Source organism: Electrophorus electricus, chromosome 20 (assembly GCF_041902795.1).
Source record: "Electrophorus electricus isolate QZ-2024a chromosome 20, ASM4190279v1, whole genome shotgun sequence".
Classification (NCBI taxonomy): Eukaryota; Metazoa; Chordata; class Actinopteri; order Gymnotiformes; family Gymnotidae; genus Electrophorus; species Electrophorus electricus.
The window spans coordinates 3,749,486-3,773,430 of NC_137516.1; the positions used below are offsets into that span (position 1 = coordinate 3,749,486).

At 41.5% G+C, this 23,945-nt stretch overlaps 4 protein-coding genes and 1 non-coding gene across 9 annotated transcripts; 2 read left to right on the plus strand and 3 right to left on the minus strand.

Annotated features, from left to right (window-relative positions):
* Positions 1-762: 762 nt before the first annotated feature.
* On the minus strand, positions 763-9,201 carry LOC113590234 (kinesin-1 heavy chain-like). Its single transcript, XM_081703098.1, has 9 exons — positions 9,039-9,201; positions 6,656-6,823; positions 6,074-6,129; positions 5,699-5,808; positions 4,412-4,472; positions 4,244-4,306; positions 3,974-4,078; positions 3,470-3,706; positions 763-3,234 (listed from the first exon to the last, which is right to left on the minus strand). The coding sequence occupies exons 5-9, from the start codon at positions 4,466-4,468 to the stop codon at positions 3,118-3,120; spliced, it is 579 nt and encodes a 192-aa protein (XP_081559224.1). The 5' UTR covers positions 4,469-4,472; positions 5,699-5,808; positions 6,074-6,129; positions 6,656-6,823; positions 9,039-9,201; the 3' UTR covers positions 763-3,117.
* LOC113590250 (uncharacterized) lies at positions 4,468-11,370 on the minus strand. The gene is made up of 9 exons (XM_081703837.1): positions 10,653-11,370; positions 9,874-9,969; positions 9,443-9,688; positions 9,039-9,212; positions 6,656-6,820; positions 6,419-6,536; positions 6,074-6,129; positions 5,712-5,808; positions 4,468-4,472 (listed from the first exon to the last, which is right to left on the minus strand). Exons 1-9 carry the CDS (start codon positions 11,238-11,240, stop codon positions 4,468-4,470), a joined length of 1,545 nt encoding a protein of 514 aa, XP_081559963.1. The 5' UTR covers positions 11,241-11,370.
* A 618-nt stretch (positions 11,371-11,988) lies between these two features.
* LOC113590242 (E3 SUMO-protein ligase RanBP2-like) lies at positions 11,989-18,529 on the minus strand. Of its 5 annotated transcripts, none has more exons than XM_035536524.2 (9): positions 17,215-18,525; positions 16,768-16,863; positions 16,337-16,570; positions 15,905-16,058; positions 15,537-15,629; positions 13,708-13,805; positions 13,199-13,472; positions 12,710-13,044; positions 11,989-12,543 (listed from the first exon to the last, which is right to left on the minus strand). In XM_035536524.2, exons 1-9 carry the CDS (start codon positions 17,800-17,802, stop codon positions 12,238-12,240), a joined length of 2,178 nt encoding a protein of 725 aa, XP_035392417.1. In that variant the 5' UTR covers positions 17,803-18,525; the 3' UTR covers positions 11,989-12,237. The 5 variants fall into 5 exon arrangements, with proteins under 5 accessions (XP_035392417.1, XP_081559223.1, XP_081559222.1 ...); XM_081703095.1 differs by having other exon boundaries at positions 12,417-12,543; positions 12,673-13,044; positions 17,215-18,527; XM_081703097.1 differs by lacking the exons at positions 16,768-16,863; positions 17,215-18,525 and adding an exon at positions 16,632-16,761 and having other exon boundaries at positions 16,337-16,558.
* A 245-nt stretch (positions 18,530-18,774) lies between these two features.
* On the plus strand, positions 18,775-18,871 carry LOC113590253 (small nucleolar RNA U13). Its single transcript, XR_003412083.2, has one exon. It is a non-coding gene; the product is annotated as a small nucleolar RNA U13 (small nucleolar RNA).
* Positions 18,872-19,057: 186 nt separating this feature from the next.
* Positions 19,058-22,511, plus strand: mak16 (MAK16 homolog (S. cerevisiae)). The gene is made up of 10 exons (XM_027030301.3): positions 19,058-19,317; positions 19,667-19,716; positions 19,866-19,975; positions 20,108-20,172; positions 20,490-20,641; positions 21,020-21,074; positions 21,196-21,270; positions 21,407-21,520; positions 21,742-21,807; positions 21,941-22,511. Exons 1-10 carry the CDS (start codon positions 19,303-19,305, stop codon positions 22,145-22,147), a joined length of 909 nt encoding a protein of 302 aa, XP_026886102.1. The 5' UTR covers positions 19,058-19,302; the 3' UTR covers positions 22,148-22,511.
* Positions 22,512-23,945: the final 1,434 nt, after the last annotated feature.

Here is a 23,945-nt window from a genome sequence, read left to right on the forward strand (position 1 = left end):
GCACAACTCCTGCAAGCAAACAGATGTTATATAGTTTATAGGATATGTACAATACTTCCCAATAAAACCAAGATTACAATTTCAAAGGGGAGTCGAAGTAACAAGTACAAAGTTTACACCCAGTTAATCTATACACAGACACAGAGATCACAATCCAACAAAGTACAAAAATACACAAGCATAATGCAAACATGAAGTTGGCCATCTGTTTAGGCGTCATTCTTATATAGACACAAAGATAATTTAACACACAGAATAGAAACAAGGCATGAAAGACCGGGACAAATGGACTGGTGTGATGCCACACAAGGACTGGACTGGAACCTGGACCAGACAGAACACACACAGCACACCGCGCAACAGTTTGCTCCCGTCAGGTTGTTGTTATGGATATGAGAGTGTGAGAGCTTAAACAAACATCAGCTGCTGCAACAAAGTTTAGTTTAGTCTTTAGTGACAGCAGGTGGGCATTGCTTTGGCTATCACTGCAAATTTTGGGAGTATTTGGAACAGTGTGTGGGTGAGAGAGGACAGGCTCACAAGAAGTACAGTGCGGGGCTGACCTTGGGATGGCCAGGGAGGTGGGACATGGGGATTACAAACACAAAATATGAGTTTTACACAAACACAAAGTTATCTTACACAATCTACCATATGTTTAGTAAGGTCCATACTGTAGAAATGTAACCTGCTTCATATAAAGTTATAAACTGCACTGCTGAATATGAGAAGACCAACGAACCCACTACTTAATTTTTTTTCATTTCCATACTGATAATTTTTTTAATTATTCAAAAGCCAACATTTTTTTATACACTAATTTATGCTTTTTAAAATACATTAATTTCTCATCACAGCATTCTTCCATGTTATTACTTAACATAAATGGATTTTCATGTTGTAATTTGACTGTTTATCTACTGTTATTTTAATTAATAAATTATTGATTTATGTACCATATTATTTTCAGCTAATAATAATTGTAGTTCTACCACTAACTTTGATGTTGATATCTTCATTACATTTACCCCTTTATTTACCATAACTTGTACTGTTGGGTTGTTCATTTGCATCTAAGTAGTCCTTCCTGTGGTGCTGTACTGTTGATGCGTGTTATACTAGGAAGATGAAACAACGTCTCGCTCCAGTGTTTACAAGCTACATGGAGAAGAGACAAAGCTTGATTAATGATTAACAGTGTTCAAATAACTGAACAGTGAGACGGGGACATCAAGTTTCATCATAAGCGCTTACTCACACATACATGCACATCCTGCAGTGCTTTTAGTAAAAGGCAACATCATTTAGGTAATCCCTCTCACTTCCTCCTCCAATCAGAACTCTTCATTTGTGCCCTTCTCCCACTTATGATTCCCTTTTACAGTTACTTTGGGTTACAGAATAAATCAATTTTTAAAAAACGCTACCCTATCCCCAACTTAGTGAAAAATACTGTGACCATTTTTATCATATGTCACAATCAGTAACACAGTCCTCAATCTCATTGTAGTGGACAGAACTGGTATTTAAAAATGGTTTATTTGTCAAAGCCAACATTAGAAGAACATCTGCCCAATAATACCTCTGCCCAATAATACATCTGCCCAATATTAAGACTAAGAAGACCTGCCCATAAAAAGCATTCTGGTAAATCAACTAGCTGTCTCAAAAGCTAGTTGATAGTTGATTTAAACAGGGAATAAGATTTAATTTAATTTTGTATTTTAAAGATTTTACTTATTGCTCTGAATTTTGCTTTGAACAACTACAGAACATGTTCATTCAGTCTAGACCAGCTTCTCCACCAGGTCTCCAGTGAAGTTTTTCTGAACAGGCTCCAGTGATCATGTTTTAAAATAAACAGTTCCAGTCCTCAAGTTTTAAAATAAACATTGATTTTAAAGCAAGTTTTATTAATTTAATTCATGTTTGAATACTCACCACATCAGTTTACTATTCTGACATTTTTGTTTGTTTTTTTTCCAAAACCTTTAATTACTTAGTCGAAACAATCAACCATCATATGCTTCAAAACCTCCATTACAGTTACGGTCGATATACAACACCCCAACTGTAGTGGTAAACGCTCAGTTCAGCCATTTTCAACTAAGAGGACACAAATCTAGTAAACTGCTCCACACTGGTTTCCCTTCAGATCACTCTTCTTTAGTTCAAGTAGCTGAACAGACAATATTAATCATGCTAGACATTAACTGAAACAAGTGGAACAGTAGATCAGTTCAGAAAGCAGCCAGAGGTCTGTGATCGTTTATGTTTGCCTGTGTTTGCACTGACAAATGCAACATGCAACTGACTCAGTGTGGTGCAGAGTAGCAAGACAAAACCAGCAATAGAGAAGTGAACTCAGCAACATGCAAATCAGATGAGCACAGGCCACAAATGGTCAAACGGCTGTTTTCGCTAAAATAATTTGCTAGTTGTTTTTGACATTAGAAGAAATACAGGAAAGTGGAAATACAGTCCATGAATATTTATATTTAAACTCTTTCCAAATATACTGGTGAGAGAGATGATGTAAACGGAATGAAAGGTTTCCATGGTGATATTCGCATCCTGCATCCTTAGTGGAGAATAAGCAAATCCTGTCTTCAGCTAGGTGAGGTGGCGTAAGACAGAGAAAGAATTTTAACCCAACAAAAATGGACTTCTGCCTTTTCCTTCACTTCCATTTTTCCTGTTTGATGTACTTGTGTGTTTTTTTGAAAAATCATCTATCTAATAAACAAACATCGCTATCGTAACCGTTTTTCTGCGATATTGCAAGGAGGGCCCAGTTTCACAAGAACGAGCCAAGCTAGTACAGTTAAAAATTTGGCAATACAACACAATGCCAGAAAAGCTACCTCAAAGAATCTTTGAAACATAACTGTTTTAGAAATCGGCAAAATGATGACCTTTCTCTCAATCAGCTGGAAATGTTGGTATGTAAACCAACTCTTGGGAATGTTGGAGTGGAGTACTGCTCTACTATTTTGTATTACTCTTGTATTACTAAGACAAACGTCTTTTCCTCGTCTTTCGGCCTTTTTCCGTCTCTCCCTCTCTATTCTAACATTGCTCTATTAGGTGTCTGCGTGAACCTCTTAAACAGCACGTTTAATTTTTGTTGATTTTCTTCAGGTGCAGGGTTCCTTCTCCTCTCATGCATGGGATGCCCCCCTTTCCCCCAGCCACGGACAGGCTGTCGCCCAGCTGGCTGGGCTGGGCTACAGGCTACAAGCAGGGGGATGGAGAAAGAGATGAGAGCGAGCAAGACAATCAGCATGTGAACTTTTTTCAGGAAATGTGTACGTGAGTGTCAGCAACGTATTTGTAAAACGCAGACTACTTCACCACCACATGCACAATTCGTGGTGTGTGTGTGTGTGCCTGCATGCGTGCGTGTGTGTGTGTGTGTGTGTGTGTGTGTGTTCAAGCGCCCCAATCTGTGCAGAGCCTGCGCACACACCGGCGTGTGTTTCTGCTGAACGATCTGTGCGTTGACTCCTCTGCAAACCAGTTCCTTGGCTCTGACGGCTTCTTTGATGCGGTCCACCTCCTGCTGGTAGCATTTGCGGTCGCGCACGGCGTTCTCCTTGGCTTCTCTCAGTGCCAGCTCCAGAGTCTTAACCCTCTCGGCCTTGGCCAGCAGACTTTTCTCCAGCTTGGGCAGCTCACAGCACAGGTCTGCGTTGTCCCGAACCAGCTGCATGAGGGGACATTAAAGCCGAGAGAGACATTACAACAGAGAGAGAGAGAGAGAGAGAGAGAGAGAGCATTTAGGAAAGCAACTTAGAGAAGGGGAGAGAGCTAAAAAAATCAAAGAATAACAGGTTTGATGAACGATAGATATATTTACATTATATTAACATAGAAAAACTGCTGAAAGTCTGTTGATCTTCCTGTACAATAAAGGACAAGAATATGTCCCTGCATTTCCAATTGTACACACACATAAGTGTACATAGTTTACCTGCTTGTAGACCTTGGTGAGCTGTTCTAGGTCGTTTTCCAGAAAAGAGATCTTCTGCTTCTGTGCGGAACTGCCTCCAGTGTCATCCGAGTCCATCCCTGCACTCTACACACACACACACACACACACACACACACAATCCAGTCACTGTGTATATTTCTACAGTACCAAGAAGTATAGTACTTCTATATTTGTAGTGAATTTTTTCAATTGCCCATTTATTAACATGATGCAAGAGGAAAAGAGAAATTCATTCTATCATTTTAATACCTTGGTTGCCAGATTTTGAACAAACAGCTTCTGAAGATTTTTAAGAGTCTGCAGTTGTTCAGCCTACAAATTAGAATGAACACACACACGGAGTTTATATTCCGGTATAATTTCAAACTGGTGATTTCTTCTTCACCCTCTAAATGAACCACAATTTCATAAACTGACCACTTTGTGTTCCAAACCTGTCAGATCCTGCCTGGCCTGCTCCCCATGGTCCTGCATCACACTGTAACACACAACCACACACACACACCATTTAAAGCACTAGGTAACCTGTATAAAAATATTTCCTTTTGTCATCTTTGCTAAACTGTACGAGACAAGATAATTTGTGAAAAAAACTACCCCTTCTAGCCCCACCCAGTCCTCCTAATGTCATTTGCAAGAATTCACGAATGGCTGCATGAGTGTGTGTGTGTGTGTGTGTGTGTGTGTGTGTGTGTGTGTGTGTGTGTGTGTGTGTGTGTGTGTCACCACACGTGAGTTTGTGCAGTCTTTGACTCTTGTCTTGGTCAGCAGATTTGAGTTTTAAGTTTTCGACTCTCAAACGCTCTTGTTTCAACACGATGATCTGATTTAAACTAAAAAGACATAGGGAGGGAGGGAGAGCGAGAGAGAGAGAAGGAGCAGGAGGGAAGTATTCATTAATGAATGAAGAGTCATCTGTAGTCTGTATGCAAAGAGGTAATACAAAGGCACTGTTTTCGGTTCAGCTTTTCACAGTCTGCTGAACCCTGGTGAGTGTTATGAGTTGGTCACTGTGCATGTCTGTGTATACATCTTACTCTTGTTCGCTGACATGAGCCTCCATGGTGTGTGTGTGTGTGTGTGTGTGTGTGTGTGTGTGTGTGTGTGTGTGTGTGTATGTGTGTGTGTGTGTGAGTGTGTGTGGTGTGTGTGTGTGTGAGTGTGTGTTGTGTGTGTGTGAGTGTGTGTGTGTGTGTGTGTGTGTGTGTGAGTGTGTGTGGTGTGTGTGTGAGTGTGTGTGTGTGTGAGTGTGTGTGAGTGTGAGTGTGTGTGTGTGGTGTATGTGTGTGTGTGTGTGTGTGTGAGTGTGTGTGGTGTGTGTGTGTGAGTGTGTGTGTGTGTGTGTGTGTGTGTGTGTGAGTGTGAGTGTGTGTGTGTGGTGTATGTGTGTGTGTGTGTGTGTGTGTGTGTGTGTGTGTGTGTGAGTGTGTGTGTGTGTGTGTGTGTGTGTGTGTGGTGTGTGTGTGTGAGTGTGTGTATGTGTGTGTGTGTGTGTGGTGTGCGGTGTGTGTGTGTGTGTGTGTGTGTGTGTGCGGTGTGTGTGTGTGTGTGTGTGTGTGTATGGTGTGAGTGTGGTGTGAGTGTGGTGTGTGTGTGTGTGTGTGTGTGTGAGTGTGTGTGGTGTGAGCGTGAGTGTGTGAGTGTGTGTGGTGTGTGTGTGAGTGTGTGTGGTGTGAGTGTGAGTGTGTGTATGTGGTGTCATACTCCTGTAGTTCACTGATGAGTTGGTCTTTGTTGTCCAGTTCATCTCTCCAGCTGCTGATCTGCTTCCGATGTGCATCTCTGTAACTTTGAATCTGTTTCTCCGCCACCTCCTACAAAAGCACAAACACATTCACACACACACACACACACACAAAAACACACATACAGACAAACACAGAAATGCATGCACAGACGCACACAGTCCTATTAGTGACAGTTGGGTAATACACCATCATGCCAGTATTGAAAATCAGGAAAAGGGAACCAAAACAATTAATTTTTTAATTATTCTGAACTGTGAAATACTGCATCTAAATCAATACTGACCATCACAGTGAAAGCAAAACTCACTGAGCCTGTGCACATGGGTCTTACCTTCAGCTCATTAGTGCTCAGATTCTCATTCTCCTTCACCAGGACATAGGCTTTCTCTGCACACGCACACACAAAACATTACAATGGCTCTGAAGGTTATACTGTGTAAAAAAGTGTGTGCAGTATTGAGTAATATGTAAGGACATATACGGGTTGAGTTTGCATCCTGAGTGCTAATCTTGACCTCTATTTGTGTGTGTGTGTGTGTGTGTGTGTGTGTGTGTGTGTGTGTATCTTGACCTTTAGCTGTGTGTGTGTACCCTGAGTGCTACTCTTGACTTAGTTGTGTGTGAGTGTATGTGGCTATGTGGGGGCATTGGGGGATGAATGTGTACGTATGTGTACCCTGAGTGCTAATCTTGAACAGCGCTTCATTTAGTAAGTCCACATTCTCCTCCAGATCCCTGTTCTTCTGCTCCATGTTCTGCAGGTGCTCCTTCAGAGACTTTATCGTAGCCTCATGCTGAATAGACAGACAACTCCCCTAAAGATCGTTTACTGACGGCATCCTGTAGGGATAATGCTGTATTTGTCACTAGAGGGGTGAAGCTGATTAAGAGAACGGGAGCAGGTGTGCGTTACCTGGGATACGCGCAGCTGGCAGACGGCGAGCTCCTCGTCACTGTCGGCCTGACGGGCCTCCAGCTGCTTACAGGGCTTCATCGTGGTCTTCAGCTCTGACTTCAGCTTGGTGATGTAGAGCTCCACTATGGCCAACCCCTCATCTATCAACCCACTGCCCTCAGACTGCTGTGGGCAGGGAGAGAGAGGAATAGAGAGTGTGTGTGTGTGTGTGTGTGTGTGTGTGTGTGTGTGTGTGTATGTGTGTGTGTGTGTGTGTGTGCGTGTGCGTGTGCGTGTGCGAGTGTGTGCGTGCGTGCATGCATGTGTGTGTGTGTGCGCGCGCGCGTGTGTGTGTGTGTGTGTGTGTGTGCGTGCGTGCGTGCGTGCGTGAGTGTGTGTGTGCGTGCGTGCGTGTGAGTGTGTGTGTGTGTGTGTGTGTGTGTGTGTGTGTGTGTGTGTGTTCTTGGTCAAGTCAATCCCTACCACAATGGAGTCACCTGCATGTGGCAGAGACATCTCTGCTGTGCTTGACAAAGTCCTCAGCTGTATGATCACTCATTCACCCTGCTGAGGAGACTGAAACCTTTGGCTAGAAATGTCAGCTTTTGTTCTGTCCGGTTTGTGACTGTTTTGTGCTCCCCAATTACAGCAGTATCACTCTCTGACATAACCATGACAGACTTGATTCTCACTCACTCTTTTTCAATGCCCTCAGTTATGCTCTCTCATTACTCATTCCTTTCTTCCGATTAATATTAAACTCAAATTGCTTTTTTTGTTTTGCTTGGGATATGTGGCGTCTTGCCTTGCAGTTGGACTCTGATGTCTGGCTTGTGATGACGCCTATTATGGAAAGTAATATAAGTGCATTTGAACTGAATGATACATGGGCAAGCTTGTAAAATTTAAGACGATTTAAATGAACTTTCTTTTTTTTTTTTAAACCATGATAAACCTAAAGTTGACAAGCGTCATCATAAACCAGCTTTACAGATATCAGAGTCCAGCTCCAAGGTAAGACACCAGATAACACAAGCAATACAATAAAGCAATTTGAGTTTAAGATTAATCAGAAGAGTAATGTGAGTGCATGACTGAGGTCATCTAATGAATGGGCAAAGAAAGTTACCCCACTAGCTGGCAAAAGCTGGTAGGCAGAGCTCATTACTTTTTACACCATTTTAAACTAACATTTTAGTTATCTCACATACTGATTGGAGCCCCAGATCTATATGCCATATGTGTTGTACATTTTGTGGTTACCATCCAGATTTTTTAATCTGGCCCAATATTTACATTTATGGAATTTAGCTGACACTTTTATCCAAAGCAATTTACAACTTGAGGGTCTTGCTCAGGGGCCCAAGAGCGGCAGCTTGAACCAGCAACCTTCCAATTACAAGTCAAGTACCTTAACCACTGAGCTACCTCAATATCTTTAAACTCTTCATTGTATAAAGCAGTACTGTTATCGCCATGGCTGATATACCAATAGGCTACATAGACTGCAGCCTGTGATCTCTCGAACAGTGGAATCAATGAGTTAAAAAAATGTCTGAATTGCTTGTTCTTTATTTACTTCCCCTCTACTCACACCATGAGATAGAGAGTGCCAAAATATCACGCTAATTTACTAAGTTATCATTTTTATTTAATTAATTCATCAGATGAGCTAGCAAAATGTAGCAAATGATCGTAATTGCTAGGAAATTTGATGATGGGGATCACAAACAAAATCTGCTGCAAGAAAAACAATCACGAACTAATGAGAGAATATACAAAACTCCTAAATTAACCATGTAATTCACATTTAGTCAAGTCATTTTTAGATGCGAGGCACCTTATGGCTTGTGACTTTCACTCACGTTTAACATAATTCACTACAAGGGGGTGCTGTCAGCACTGAAGTTAGTGATCATTTGCAGTTGGGTTATAATCATATTCAGATTGCGTGCCTATTTTTTGTTTGTCTTCCTGTTTCATCAGGATTAGTGCATGTGTACTATTTTATTACTTAATTCTGACCTATTCATTATGCTGGCATTGTTTTTATATCGCATATTTAATATCTTGGGCGGCCCCAAATTTTACAAAGTCTTGGGCCAAAAAGGGTGTAATGTGGCCCCATGATATAATAAACTGTGTCTCCATAATGTAATAAACAGTGGAAATGGATCCCATAATGTAACAAATAGTGTAAAAAGTCATTCATTTTCAGGAATGTGTTGAAACTAAACTTCATATGAGACTACATCATGTCATGAACCTACAACTGTCAACATCCCACCAGGCTTTCTGTACACAGCCCTTACTCCACCTGCTCAAATCTGTGTGGATGATCAGGACAGCTCTGCATCTGACCAATCACTGTTACTCCTCTGTTCCCTTCAGACACACTTACCTGCTTATGTGCTGTGTTTCCATCCAGAGTTGCTAGCTCCAGCTTACAGAACATTTCCACTTGTTCCTTCACCCCCGAGAGAGCGTTCCTCAGTTCCTCTATGGAGAAGTCTGGTCTGATTGTGCTCCAGGGTAAGTCTGCTGATGCAGGAGGAATGGAGAGAGATCCCCAACTCTACAGAGACGAAAGGAAACACACAAAAACCACATACATGGACTAAGTTTGAGCTTTTTAGAGCTCAAACACAGTCGAATATAAGTAAAGACCTAATATAAGTAAAGACTTAATATAAGTAAAGACTTAATATAAGTAAAGACCTAATATAAGTAAAGACCTAATATAAGTAAAGAGGTGCATGGGGAAAGCTTTGTGACAGACACCTTTTCTCTATGGGATCAGAAAGCTGGTGATGTTACCTGGAGGAAGTGGATATGATCATCTACGTGTGAAAGCTGCTCCAGCTCAGCATCTCTCCTCCTCAGATCAGCGATCTCCTGCTCCACATTGCTCACGAGTTCTTCAGTGTGATTCAGTTCTGCCTTTTCCTGAGCTCTGATCAGCTCTTTCAGCTCAGAGCGTCTTTGCTCAAGGGGGTGGATCAGCTCAGTAAGCAGCCTCTCACTTTCCTCTACTGATGTTTGTGCAGAGCGCTGTTAGGAGACAGGAATAAGGGGGAAGGTCAGTGTGAAGAAGCCAATTTGCTCAGCTTTTCATGTGAACGTCTCCCGTCACTGCACCTCGATGGCTGTCTGGAGCAAACAGCAAACCGAGTACTTTAAAGGACTGACTTTCTGTTAGAGCTTTACTACTGCTGTCTTCTCTAGTCAGTACGTACCCTAAAAGACTCCATAATCTGTTTTAACTCTTTCAGATCCTTCTCTCTCTGCTGGAATCTCTGCTGGTTTTTCCTCTGGGTCTCCACCAACTGCTTCTGTAGCAAAACACAGAACATGTCACTTTACAACCATGTTGAACATGTCACTTTACAACCATCATTTAAAAATCACTATAATCTGCTTTCAGATGCTGTTTAAGTAAAGCAATGAATTCTTAATTCTCTTTGTTGTCAGTTTATTGTCATTATCTGCATCTTTTTTCCCTTACATCAGTTTGTTTAAATGTATCCCTTGTCTTCCTGTCTTGTTTGGTGGGACATCGTATTTGATTACTGTGGTTCTCTATTTGCATTTCTCTGTGTCACCCATGCTTGAGGTTCTGGGTAGTTTTGCTTAGTTTCGTTATTATGCTCTCTGTTTTTGTTTCTCTGTCTTCTGGAGTTTCAGCATTGGACTGTTTTATTGACAATGTCTGTAGAATCACCCTAAATAAGCAACGGATATCAATACATATGTGTCCTGCTTTACCTACTTATCTATTGTATTTGTATTGTATATATCGGAACCGTACAGTTTAGTTTAAGCAGTTCTACTTTTTGTACCCCAGTTGGTTCTTTAACTAAGTTAGTGTATATCTTAATAAGTCTGTACAAAGCATACAAAATTTTAGAGACACAATAATGTCACGTTTAAATATTATTGGTCAGTGCTCACTGACTAAATTTCTTTACACGCGTGGCAGAACCAGTTACAACCAGTACACAAATGACATGTTTACCTGCTTCTCAGTTCGTTCTGCTGTCGCTGAGACTGTCTTGTGACTTCTGTGCTCATCCATCACACACAAGTAACAGACACATTTCTGATCAGTGCGGCAAAAAATCTCCAGGAGCTTGTCGTGATGAGGACAGATCTTCTCCTGGAGATTCACAGAGGCCTCAACCAGTTTGTGTTTCTTGTAGGCAGGAGATTTGAAGTGAGTCTGAACATGAGCTTCACAAAAAGACAGCAGACACACCAGACAGGACTTGACGGCTTTGTGTTTTCTTCCAGTGCAGACATCACACTCCACATCTCCAGGTCCAACACAGGAGTCAACAGGAGGAGCATCTTGGAGTTTTGTCTTCTTCAGTGTGTCAGCCAGTTCAGCCAGCATGGTGTTCTTGTTGAGATCCGGTCTTGGAGTGAAGGTGTGTCTGCACTGAGGGCAGCTGTAGGATCCCTTCTGATCTTCCTGATCCCAGCAGTCATTAATACAGTTCCGACAAAAACTGTGTCCACAGGGAATAGCCACCGGATCCTTCAGCAGATCCAGACAGACTGGGCAGCTGACGAGGTTTTGAGGTGTTAGTAGGACTTCTGCCATTTTATGACCAACTTTGAGATGAAGGAGACTTTTATGTTCTTTTATGTTCACTTCACCAGTAATGAATGACTGTGTGGGAGTGGCCACTATTAACTACTAAATTGTGTGTGTGCTATAGGTGTGTACAAAGGAGAGGGAAAGAATATAGATACCCAGGGATTTCTATGAATATCCCACATTTAACTCCTGTGTAGGCTCAGATCTGGCTAACTCCAATTCCAATTCAGATTCCAAAATGAGCATTTTTATACACACACACACACACATACATACATACCCATACACACACTCACACATTGTTTTGCATCGGACTAGTGCTGAAGTCAAACCTCACACAAATAAGCTATGCACTCCTGTTGCAGTCTGGTACCACTGAATTTGCTGTTCAGTTCATTGTTGTTTGAAGATTGCCAAAGGTTTCAATACAGTCCGAGCACAATCTTATGTTCTATTATGCTACAGAATCATGGCTGGATCTCAGTCTTCTGGTTGATTTTAATTTCAGAGTAATTTGCATTTAAGGGATTGTGAACAAATCTCTTACATATTAAGACATACAGAGCTGGAATGAGGCAGGAATAGCAATGGCATTCCGTGGTCATTCATCTGATATCAAGCCGCAACTTTTCCCTGCACGTTTTCTAGTGAACATCAGCTGTGCTGTGCTCAGCATGTCATTTTGTACTTTGTATTCTTTGGGCTAGACAGACATGTACTTCTTTTTATAAATGGCTGCATAAGATTTGGGTCCTTACAACAGCAATTTAATGATGTTACAATGTGTCAAAGAACTCTGAAACAAGTTAGTATAATTCTTATCATTCCAATAATAACGTAACAAGGTAGCACTCCCAAGCAAATTTTTCATCAATGCTATTACACTTGAATAAAAAAAAAAAACTTTTACACTTCACAGCAAATGTATTATATTTTTAAAGTTTATATACATATATAAACAGTTAGAGAGAGCAGGTAAAACCCTAATTGAAGAAAATAATTACAACTGTCCACAATCTATAACTGTTATCATTTTACTTGGCCTGCCACTTTTAGAACCCAGTTCTCCCATTTGTCTTACAACATCCATTCCATTTTTCACAAAACCAAAAACAACATGCTTGAAGTCTAAATGTTCAGATTTCTTCATGGTGATGAGAAACTGGGAGTTGTATGTGTCTCTGCCGCAACTGACCATGGACAGGATGCCTTCTCCAGTGTGCTTTACCTCAAAGTTCTCATCCGCAAAGTTGTCTCCATAGATGGACTTTCCACCGGTGCCATCCTGGTTGGTAATATCACCACCCTGACACAAAATATGTAAGTTCTATTGGTGAACTGTATTTGCTCACAAACAAGTTCAGCTTATAAAAATGATCAGTAAATGTGTGTACATGAACAGTGAAAACAGGCATCTAAACAGGCTGAAACACACCTGCCTATTAAAGCAAAAAATTAAAGTTGATCCTTACCTGACACATAAGGTCAGGAATTATCTTGTGGAAAACTGAATTACGGTAGCCAAAGCCTTTCTCTCCAGTGCACAAAGCTCTGAAATTTTCTACGGTTTTGGGGACAACGTGTCTGAAAAGTTCCATGGTGATCTTGCCGATAACCTCCCCATCAGCAGCGACAGTGAAAAATACCAACGGATTGCCTGGTTTAGAAAGTTCTGTGATTCTGTCAGACTGGGAGAAGTCTACCTGAGCCATACGACTCTGACATTCTGTAAACGTTTTCCTGAAAGAGTCAGCAAGTTCTGCACTTTTGAATTTGCCAGCAAACTGCTCCATCTTAGTATCCCCATCTGTGTTGCCATGGGAAGAAAAAAACCCATACATTGGGAACTTGCACATTAAGAATGTTAAAGCTTTAAAATCCTAATTTAGCAACAAATCGAATATCAGAATAAAAATTGAACTGCACGATCATGTAACATTTTTTTGTTTCAGTCCATCTACCTGCATAGTTGTTAGCTGTCCAAACCAGCGCGTTGTAATTAGTCGTCATGGGTTTCAGTTCCATGGTCTTAGTAATGATGTGGTTGGCACACACGTTCAAAACCTTCTCGCGTCGCATAAGCACACGGTAGGTCTTTTTTAATGGGTGGAAGAGGATTTTGATGTCACCAACACCTCGCTCTTTCCACTCTAAACAATTACGGTCCCATCTGTAAAGCTTTACCCTCTCTTTGTAAAGAATCTCTTCGTCCTCCTCTCCAGATTTCACCTCAGCCTGGGAATAAGTACTCTCATCGTCAGGACGTGGCAGTTTCCAGAAACTGTATGAATTTCAATTACATGACTAAATACTTATTCTATTTGTGTCCCTTTTAATTGCTGCTTTTAATTTCTCTGACCTTTCAACAGTACAAGAAATATGTACATAAACTCAGAATGATCAGAATTCTGTTTTTAAAGGCAAATGATTCTGGAGCTCACTGTAAACGATCACTGACAACCACACACACCTGAGGCAGAACAACAGCAGGCTTATTGTAAAGGTCGGCATTGTTAGGATCGATTTCCCCGCTGCCTTCTTCCTCCTCTTCCTCACTGTGGGATGTCACTGCTCGCCCAGGAGAATAAAAATATTCAGAGTTAAAATGCTAAATTTGTAAATAAATTAGGAGAACATGAATATGCCCAGCAATTAAAATAAATGTCATGTATAAGATACAAACAAAAACAAAGTGAATTTACATACAAATTGATCTGGATTTATGCAATAATTACTCATAAACACATGGTTTGAACTGTCTGAAATCTGAGTCTTTTGTCTCAAATCTCATTTATAGACTGCATTTCCACACTGCACGTTCCAAGTGACCAGATCCAACTTATTAGTTCACACATCTGTTACATTTGCTTGCACTTACACACTGCTTGAATATCCGCTTGCGTATACACTTTCATAGTAACAGGTGTGCCTACAATGACTGTTGTAGCTCAGGCAAAAGTGAGCTCGCCCACTAGCCACTGTGAATTATGCTTTAAAGACACAGAGCACAATATCTGAATTGATGGATATATTAGTGCCTTCCAGTTTAATTTACACATTGACATTCCACCCCACTCCCAAGAAACAGTCAGTTTCATTGATTTCTGGTTTAAAACTGGTCATGATGGCATGTTTTCTAATTCTGACGTTTGAGAAAGCAGCAGGTACCCAGTTATTAGTCTTGTATTTCCAATACTTTGTTTAACAGGTATGAGCAAGACCTCTCTCTGCACCCTCCCTTAAAGGAGACGAGAGCATGGGTAAGCTAGTATGAGTATGCTGAAATCTTTCTTTAAGAGTCTTACACTTTTCTCTCTCTGGCCTCTTTTTCACAACTATATTTACATTTTAAATGTACTGACTATGTTTGCATTTTGTGTATTTATGTATTTTGATTAAACTTTGAGTTAGAAGTAAGTATAATAGCAGTGCCAGCTTCACTCTGCATATATTCCCCATACACACATAGCTGTGTGTGTTCCTTGAGGAGAGTGGGAAAGTCCAGCTAGCTAAACGTAGTTTGTTTTTGTTTTTATTTTACACCTTTGTCCTACACCAACAGGTTTTTTTATCTGAACTTGATGTCTTTCTAGCAAATTAATAGAAATCATTATTAATATATAGGATTTTTTTTTCCATTCTTGAGGCCCACTAGTGGCCATGGGTCCGTAATGCACCAAGTTCTCTGCATTTCCGTAGTTGCACTCCTGCATACACAACACGCATACAGTAAGCAAGTTCCTGCTCTTATACTAGACTGACGTTCTGTGCAAATTTCTAAATGTCGAGTTACCTCAGATATTCTATGATTCGTTATTTTCCGTAATAATATGATTATTGAGTGAACCTTACCATTTTGAAACTTCCCGTATAAACCACACACACACACACACACACACACACACACACACACACACACACACACACACACACACACACTCAGTGCGAAGCTTCGATTTAGGTTGGGTTGATCAAAACAGGTACTAACAGTCAGAAGTGGGTCAGAATTCTATAAGGCATATGCAGGAGACGTGTATCCAATCAGAACAAGGAATAGTATATGGGTTTCCGGTTTTTACACTAAATCTTTAACAGATAAGTGAAAAAGTGTAAACATCACATAAAACAGTTGTCTAAATGCAGTCCTGTGTAGGGATTTGAGTGGCATGTGTATAGAATTTAATCTCAAAACTTAAAACCACATACAATTGTGACTTTTAATTAATTAATTCAGATTGTAGCTTTTTCATTGGATAAACACATGTCACTGAAATAAAGAGAACTGTAGTAACAACTGACCCTTTTTTTGAAAGGTAAATTCTCCAAAATTATTTGCCATGTCTGCAAATGAAATTCCACATGCCAACCCAAATCCAAACGATGTTGTATCACCTGGGGGGCAGGAGGCAAGAAAAACATAGGGCATCATGAGGCAAACAGCAAGAGGCAGAACATTATTAGAAAAGTTGGACATGACAACCTTGGCACCCTCAAAAAACATCTCAGAACTGATACAATATTGCATTAAGACCTCTGTTTTTCTCAATTTGTCTTTTATATTTACTCTAAATCACTTTATATGTAATTTGTTAAAGCTCTTTTATTTATTTGCTCTCATATTCTTTTAATGTTCTGTTATTATTATTAGTTCACATAATTAATCACACCTCCTAATTTGATTAGTTCTGGCTTGTTGAGTTTTTCCACTTGTTCCTTCAGCCCAGAGAGAAGGTTTCTCAGTTCTTCTATGGAAACATGTGGTCTAATCATGGTACAGCGCAAGTCTGCAGATCCCGGAGGCGCAAAGAGAGAAAGAAAACACTACGGAGAGAAAAAAAGACCACAAGGAAAACACATACATGGAGTGAGACTTCGTTTTTCAGAGCTTGCGGGGGTCCGTTTCCAAGACTCAGATTAAGTCTAACCCTACATTTAAATGAATTTCCAATATCAATTCACCATTGGCACTTCAATTAAGTACAAAACTTCACTCAGTCCATGTCCAACAAACCATAATATTTTGTAATTTGGGACAGACCGGATGAGGTCTGTTGGAGACACCTTGTGATAGATGACCCTTGTGTAGCCAGTAATGTTACCTGGAGGAAGTGGATATGATCATCTACGTGTGAAAGCTGCTCCAGCTCAGCATCTCTCCTTCTCAGATCAGCGATCTCCTGCTCCACTTTACTCACGAGTTCTTCAATGTGATTCAGTTCTGCCTTTTCCTGAGCTCTGATCAGCTCTTTCACCTCAGAGCGTCTTTGCTCAATAGACTGAATCAGGTCAGTAAACAGCTTCTCACTGTCCTCCACTGCTACCTGCGCAGAGCGCTGTTATGAGACACACAGAGAGGATGTGTTTTTTAAAGCGGCTGTTTCTCCCAGCTCTTACCAGAGTCTCCCGCAGTGGAGCGCGGTGGGTTTGGAAAAGTGACTATTCTTGGGCTTCTCATCCGCTGACCAGAACACAGCGCTGAAATGGCTCTTCCAGCAGACAGCTGTTGTCATCCCCTGTGGTTCGTACTCACCCTGAGAGACTCCATCGCCTGCTTCAGCTCATGTAGTTTTGTTTCCCCGAGCTGGACTCTCTGCTGGTTCTCCCCCTGGGTTTCTACTAACTGCTTCTGCAGCAAAATAAGACAAGGTCTGTGCGTCACATTTACATGCTGAACTTGTCACAGTACAGCTATTATTTGAAATCCAATTTGACCACATTTTGAACTGGATATAAAATACATTAGATTTCTTTGTACTGTAACTGACAGAACCATCTTTTCTGTACATTTGATTTATACTCTAGTGGGTTCTAACTTCTTTACTTGCAACTTAAATGCACACCATGCAATGTTTTAGAAACAGTAAATATTTAAATAATAATATTAATTTTTGGTGTTGGTTCACTGCAGTTCATTGACTGTATTGCTTTGCACATGACTTGGTATTTTGACCAACCAGTACACAAATGACATGTTTACCTGCTTCTCAGTTCGTTCTGCTGCCGCTGAGACTGTCTTGTGACTGCTGTGCTCATCCATCACACACAAGTAACAGATACATTTCTGATCAGTGCGGCAAAAAATCTCCAGGAGCTTGTCATGATGAGGACAGATCTTCTCCTGGAGATTCACAGAGGCCTCAACCAGTTTGTGTTTCTTGTAGGCAGGACATTTGAAGTGAGTCTGAACATGAGCTTCACAAAAAGACAGCAGACACACCAGACAGGACTTGACGGCTTTGTGTTTTCTTCCAGTGCAGACGTCACACTCCACATCTCCAGGTCCAACACAGGAGTCAACAGGAGGAGCATCTTGGAGTTTTGTCTTCTTCAGTGTGTCAGCCACTTCAGCCAGCATGGTGTTCTTGTTGAGATCCGGTCTTGGAGTGAAGGTGTGTCTGCATTGAGGGCAGCTGTAGGATCCCTTCTGATCTTCCTGATCCCAGCAGTCATTAATACAGCTCCGACAGAAACTGTGTCCACAGGGAACAGTCACCGGATCCTTCAGCAAATCCAGACAAACTGGGCAGCTGACGAGGTCCTTAACTGTTAGAAGCGCTTCGGCCATGTTACAATGAACATCAAGGTTAAACAGACTGAGCAGAGAAAGTCAGCGTTTTACTTTCGTTTCTCCAGAGATCCCAAAGTTCCCAGCGTGGGCGAGGCTTTCCCGCGTGCCACAGTAACGCTGGGAAAACAAGGCAGCGTCTACGAAACAGGGCATGTGCGCGTGCAGACGCGGGCGACAAAATAAAATGCTCAAGTGACAATTTTGCCTCACGATATTTAGACTGATATTAAGCATTCAAGTTAAATTGTCCTTCTGGAACGTTTATTATTAACATATGTGTTGTATGAGAATTTGATTTCGCAAGATTTCTGTAATGATCCCTTTCTTGTACAAGTAGCTTTATTTATTATAAGATTATGCACTTTCTACTCTTCCAAAAGGCGCGTTCTTCTCTGCAACATTCACACAAGCTTTAATATCCTTTTTCGATTTCACGTCGATTGCTAGGGTGACTGTATCAAGCCCATCTTGTTTTGAAAACATTTTTGTCTATCTTTGAAAGTAACCATCTCCGCACAAACTCCCTCACGCTTACCGTTGCTGCTCTCTCTCTCTCTCTCTCTCTGTCTGTCTGTCTCTCTCTCTCTCTGTGTGTGTGTTATAAAGCAATATCAAGGCTTTGTATTGTATAAAAACATTTTCTCGTTTAAATTCTTACTTCATATATTGATTATTGTCTGCTGCAGAGTGGGACTTTTCTTCTTACCGGAAATGGAGGGCGGGGGTGTCGGCGTCGCTGAGTTCATTACCCAGAATGCATCTGTCATAATACTCAAGTCTTTATTAAAACGATATAAATTATATAGTATTCACGATTCTGTGTTGTCATTCGCTGTTTATAAAGCTCAGATCTGTAGTGATCGTGTAAAAGACGTTCGGATTCATGACAAAAGAAAAATAGAAGTTAGCACACCCTCTTGCAAACCGCTTTGAGAATTTATGTGTTTGGACGGAACACATGGCTCATCGATCCTTGTGGTTCAGAAATAATGATGATTGGTTTATTCACAAATTTTGTGATATGCGCGGCCTTACATGTTACGACATGCGCATAAACCGTCTGAATCCAAAATATTTCTATGGAGTTAAAAGAAGTAGAAGAAATGTAGTTAAAAGCTTGAAAAGTACGTTTTCTCCGTGTGTAACGGGAGCGTCCCCACCGCAGAAGTGAAGTGGCCTTGATACGCGTCCGTAGACGCGCAGGGTTGCGTGGGGTAATATAATGTGCGTTTCTCCTTTCGCCGTGTAAAAGCACTCACGGACACTGGTCGCCAGGTGGCGCTATGCACAGCCTGTGCGCGATGCACCGACTGCGCAACTGGCGCAAAGAAGAAACTCGTACAATATGGCTGCTTCCTAGGGTTGCCATGTGATAGTTTATAGTTTGGGAAAGTTGGTTATCTGTTTTAAAGTGAGGTTGTGCATTAATTTAGGGATCACGTTGATTTTGACTTCATTATATGCTAAAGGGTCAACTATAGCTCAGAATAATCCACCATGCAGCACGACGATGTAAGTAGCCAGCCGGCTATGCCGACGCTGGATTGCTTAGTTTAACATGCTTTCTGGTCTGCACTTTCCAATAGACGCTATTTTAAAAACACTACATTTAGACGTTATGCACCACGTACGTGTAACTAGAAATACTTCTGTTTTATTTAGCTAGATATATCGCTGTCTCGGTTCAAGTTAGCCAGCTAGTGACCACGGCAACGTAACCGGCATTTACTGGCTAGCAGTGAGAGCATAACAGGTACCAGGTAGCTAACTATACCAAGGTACCTAACTATAAAAAACCAGCTACAGATCGACTGTTCACTAATTTACTCATTTTTACAACTAATCAAATGTTTCTTTGAAGGTAATATGGGACCTTATAGGCAGTAAGCAATTCTGTTCCTATAAAGTAAAGTAAGTGTAACCACACTTCTTTTCTAAACCTAAAACTGTCTAAAGTTGTAATAATTGCAAGTGTTCTTTGTGTAAAATGTGTCTTTTAAAGAATTTGTATTTTAGCAAAGTGTCATGAATTTTACACTGTGTGCACTTAATCCTTGAAGAACAAAGACCAAAAATTTCTGCCGGAACGAGTACAACACCACCGGTCTGTGCAATCGCCAGTCGTGCCCACTCGCTAACAGCCAGTATGCCACCGTTAGAGAGGAGAAAGGTATGATCTCTCACATGGGTGTAGATGTCACCAGATGTCTTCTATTAACGTGGGATCTGAAACTTGAAGGGTCGTGACACGCTTGTAGGAGTTATTTTATCCTACGTGTAACGGGCTTCTCTGTGTGCCTAGGTCGGTGTTACCTGTACATGAAGGTTATTGAAAGAGCTGCCTTCCCAGCGCGCATGTGGGAGAAGGTAGATAATGCCTTTTCATACCTAAAGAACAGGATCACATCAAATTACAGGCAATTGTTTTCTAAAGTGTTTGTAAATTTGTTGTAAATTATTTGAGATGCATTTTCTGCGTGCGGTACCACAGGACATCTGTAATAACTGATTTGCACAGGATAAGAGATCTTAGTATAAATTGTAGAGATGAGTGGCAAAGTGTAAATCATGCAGACAGTGAATGTTTTGAAGCATGCTCAGCCCCTACGCAGACGTGTTGCAGAATGCGTGCAGCACAGTGTGGCTTTCTGGCCACACTGTACAGTTCAGCCATTTTGTCACAGGTGAAGCTGAGCGAGTGTTATGAGAGAGCCCTGCAGGAGATTGACGAGAACCTCATTTACTGGCCTCGGTATTACCGGCACAAGTGCAAACAGCGCTTCACCAAGATCACACAGTATCTCATTCGCATTCGCAAACTCACGCTGAAGAGACAGTGAGTGCAACCCACCATCTTCTTCCATTGTTTTATAGTCTTTCTCTTTTTCTGTGATCCTATAGTTCCTTTTCTTATACTCATCAACTAATCTATCTGCAGCCTAGTTAGAATTAGTAAAAGCAGCCAGTTGATTTCATGTCTAGTGTTACATTGTGGATATTGTAGATGGCTCAATATGTCCTGTGTTGTGTGGTTGATGTTACGGATACTGTAAAGTTGGAGAGCAGGAGAACACTAGAACACCGGACAGATGCCAGCAGCTTACACAGCAGCTAATGGGGATTCTGCTTAACAAATCTGTAAACCAGTGGTGTTGGTGAAGGAGTTTGCACTTTCTTGTCTAGATGTAAAACAAGTCTGTTCATTTCTTCGCAGGAGGAAACTGGTGCCACTTAGCCGAAAAGTAGAGAGGAGAGAAAAAAGGAGAGAGGTGTGTGAATCTTGCAACTCCTTATTGGGCGAATTCATTTATCCTTTCTTCTCTGTACTGATTGTGGACATGTCTGGTCAAAGAAATGGAGGCACCTCTGTCGTTTATTTTTTTATTATAGGAAAAAGCCCTTATTGCTGCCCAGCTGGACAACGCCATAGAGAAGGAACTCTTGGAGAGGTTAAAGCAGGGCACGGTGAGAAGAACTTTACCACAGGCGGCCCCTCCGCTGCTGGGGCCGGAAGCTTTGGCATGACCCGCTGTGGTTGAGTGGCTAGGGGCAGTCTGAGTAACGTCTTTCCAACGCTGTTTTGTCCCTTCCTTTGTGTCAGTATGGGGATATCTACAACTTCCCCATCCACGCTTTTGATAAAGCCCTGGAGAAACAGGACGAGGAGAGCGAGTCCGAAGCTGAGGAAGAGGATGATGAAGAAGGGGAGGATGAGGTAGAACTCGGTGGTTATAACAGTATTTAGAGAATTTCCCTTTCCTTCCGTGTTAGTTTAGCATGCGGTGACTGCTAATGACGTCTAAGTGATCGTGAAGCTGGATTGATTGTTACATGCACCTGCTGTGGTGTTTTGAATTTGAAACAACGGAGAAATGTGTGTTTAAGTTGGGTCGTGCCTTTGAAATTCTGACCTAGCGTGTGTGTGACTGCTGGCAGGATAAAGGGAGGAGAGAATTTGTTGCAGATGACGAGATTGAAGAAAGTGACCTCAGCGATTTTGAGGTGATTCCCTTTTGTATCTATTTAGGTTTTGTACCTCAAACAGATATGGCCTATGTACGTATGGCACAGCATATAAAATAGCATCATGGTCAGACGCAAACGCCGAGCACTAAGAGAATCCCACATTTCACAGGATATGAACAACCTAAAGGTCAGCGATGAAGAGGAAGGAGACTCCAGTGAGGAAGAAGAGGAAACGGAGGAAGAGATGGAGGGGTCGCCTGGGGCCAAGTCAAAAGGAAAGACTCCACTCAAAGGACCGGTTAGGAAGAAACGGCCTTACGTGGAGATAGAGTACGAGCAGGAGACTGAGCCTGCTCCCAAGAGCAAGGCCTCTTAGGACTGAAGAGCCCTGCCCACTGCACTGGAGCCCCGCCTTCAGCACAGACCCCCACCCCCCGTTCATGTCTCTGCAGTGACTAGTCTGGCGCGCACACACACACTGTCGTCCAGGAAATCTCCACCATGTGGTGTGACAGTTTTTTCTGTATGATACAGTTAAGCAGAACAGGGTGTGTTTTATGTAGTTTTGGTCAGATGTGCTGATTAAAACCTTCTAAGATAATACAGGATAATACATTACATTTTGACTCCTGCCCCTTTTAAAAAAATGTTAATATTTAACTTGTTGTTGTTGTTAACCTTTTGCGTATTGTTAAATATGGTCCCTCCTATTGAAATAAATCTTTAGTGTTAAATTCAAACCAATTATAGAACATTCTCCACCATGCACCTTCTGTTGTGTTCTTAGCAGCCAACCACCACCAGAAACCCCTGCACCGGAGATCAGGGATTAAGGGCAGTCTTGGACCAAAAAGCATTAACAGGAAATTCATTTTAGGATAGGATTAGGTTTAATCTGGGAGAACTGCATTTCAAGTCAGGACTCAAGATGGACAAAATGTTGTAAACACCAGATGAAAGGAGACGTTTAAACAAATGCGTTTGTGGGTGTACTGAGTAAACGTAGCTTAAGGGAACAGCTACACCTGATCATTTATGGGAAATAACTAAAGGACTAAACAGAATCGAATAATTACTTTTAGATTGAATGCAGCATAATTTACTTTCATGACATTTGGCAGATGCTCTTATTCTGAACAACTTGTATGTTTATCGGTGTGACATTACATGTGCTGCCTGGCAAATATAGCCCATGTTCTGGCTGCGTGAACAGGTGAACTGCAGGAGCCTATAGTGTTTTAAGAAAACATCTGTGATTTTCACTAGAATAAAAATGGCCCATGAAAAATGACAAGGTTTGGTAGAGAGAACTGAACAGTAAAAACAGCAGACGTAATATCTGTCTAGCCCAAAAGATCCTGAAGGATAGTGTGGTGTCACAAAAAACCGGAGGTTGCGCTTTGGACTGTGTTGGAAGCATTAAGATGGGATTTAGGTCCAAAGCAACCATTTTCAGAGTGAAGGCAGTTAATTATGGGATTGGTGGGATTTGATCAAATCTGGAAGCCGGTCAAAGGCAGGGCAAGACTGTACTCAGAACAGTGACTTAATGATCGATGGAGGACAATAGTGCACTTCTGTTCCTAGACAGTCAGAAACAGAACACAGTGAAGAAGTCCCAACACAAAGATGGATGAAATGAGTTTAGCTGGATGTAGATGGCAGGACTAGGGCTGGTAGTGTTCCTGTCTCTTTCATGTTTGGCTCATAGTAAGTGCTCAGTTGAGAAGAATGTATTAGATGATGTACAGCAAGAAAGAGACTCTAGAGTTAACCTCATGCGCCACTCAAAGAACAAGTGATTAAGACACAGACTGCCCGGAGCGCGAGTGTGAGCAGGAGACAGCGGTTGCTCCCAAGGGTAAGGCCAAAGCCCTTGGGCCTCGTTGAAAAAAACAGTTTCTGCACCGCTCAGGTGTATTTTTAAAATTAATGGTTTTTGCGGTGTTGTGGTGCTCTATTTGTTCCTCTCAAGATACATTTAAATATGAAAGAGTGGGCGCTTATATACAGCTCACATGATATCATGGGTCTAAACAGTTTTCAGTCAAACTGTAAAATAAAGACGTTTGGACATGTCAGCCTTACTCAAACTATTATAATTTGAATATTTCAAACCTAATTAATTCCTAGTACATGCAAAAATTGCACCAGCATGATAAAGCACAAGTAAC

Coding starts and splice junctions, on each gene's coding strand:
- mak16 (XM_027030301.3), top strand. Junction 19,717..19,865: donor TTCTGTTCCTATAAAGTAAA/GTAAGTGTAACC, acceptor TAATCCTTGAAG/AACAAAGACCAAAAATTTCT. Junction 21,271..21,406: donor AGAGGTTAAAGCAGGGCACG/GTGAGAAGAACT, acceptor CCTTTGTGTCAG/TATGGGGATATCTACAACTT.
- LOC113590242 (XM_035536524.2), bottom strand. CDS start 17,802: ATGGCCGAAGCGCTTCTAACAGTTAAGGACCTCGTCAGCTGCCCAGTT. Junction 13,473..13,707: donor CTGCTGTTGTTCTGCCTCAG/GTGTGTGTGGTT, acceptor ACTTATTCCCAG/GCTGAGGTGAAATCTGGAGA. Junction 13,045..13,198: donor GACAGCTAACAACTATGCAG/GTAGATGGACTG, acceptor ATGGCAACACAG/ATGGGGATACTAAGATGGAG.
- LOC113590250 (XM_081703837.1), bottom strand. CDS start 11,240: ATGGCAGAAGTCCTACTAACACCTCAAAACCTCGTCAGCTGCCCAGTC. Junction 6,537..6,655: donor GCCAGCTGCGCGTATCCCAG/GTAACGCACACC, acceptor CTGTCTATTCAG/CATGAGGCTACGATAAAGTC. Junction 5,809..6,073: donor TGAGCACTAATGAGCTGAAG/GTAAGACCCATG, acceptor GTGCTTTTGTAG/GAGGTGGCGGAGAAACAGAT.
- LOC113590234 (XM_081703098.1), bottom strand. CDS start 4,468: ATGCAGGACCATGGGGAGCAGGCCAGGCAGGATCTGACAGGTTTGGAA. Junction 4,307..4,411: donor CAGGTTTGGAACACAAAGTG/GTCAGTTTATGA, acceptor TCTAATTTGTAG/GCTGAACAACTGCAGACTCT. Junction 4,079..4,243: donor TTCAAAATCTGGCAACCAAG/GTATTAAAATGA, acceptor GTGTGTGTGTAG/AGTGCAGGGATGGACTCGGA.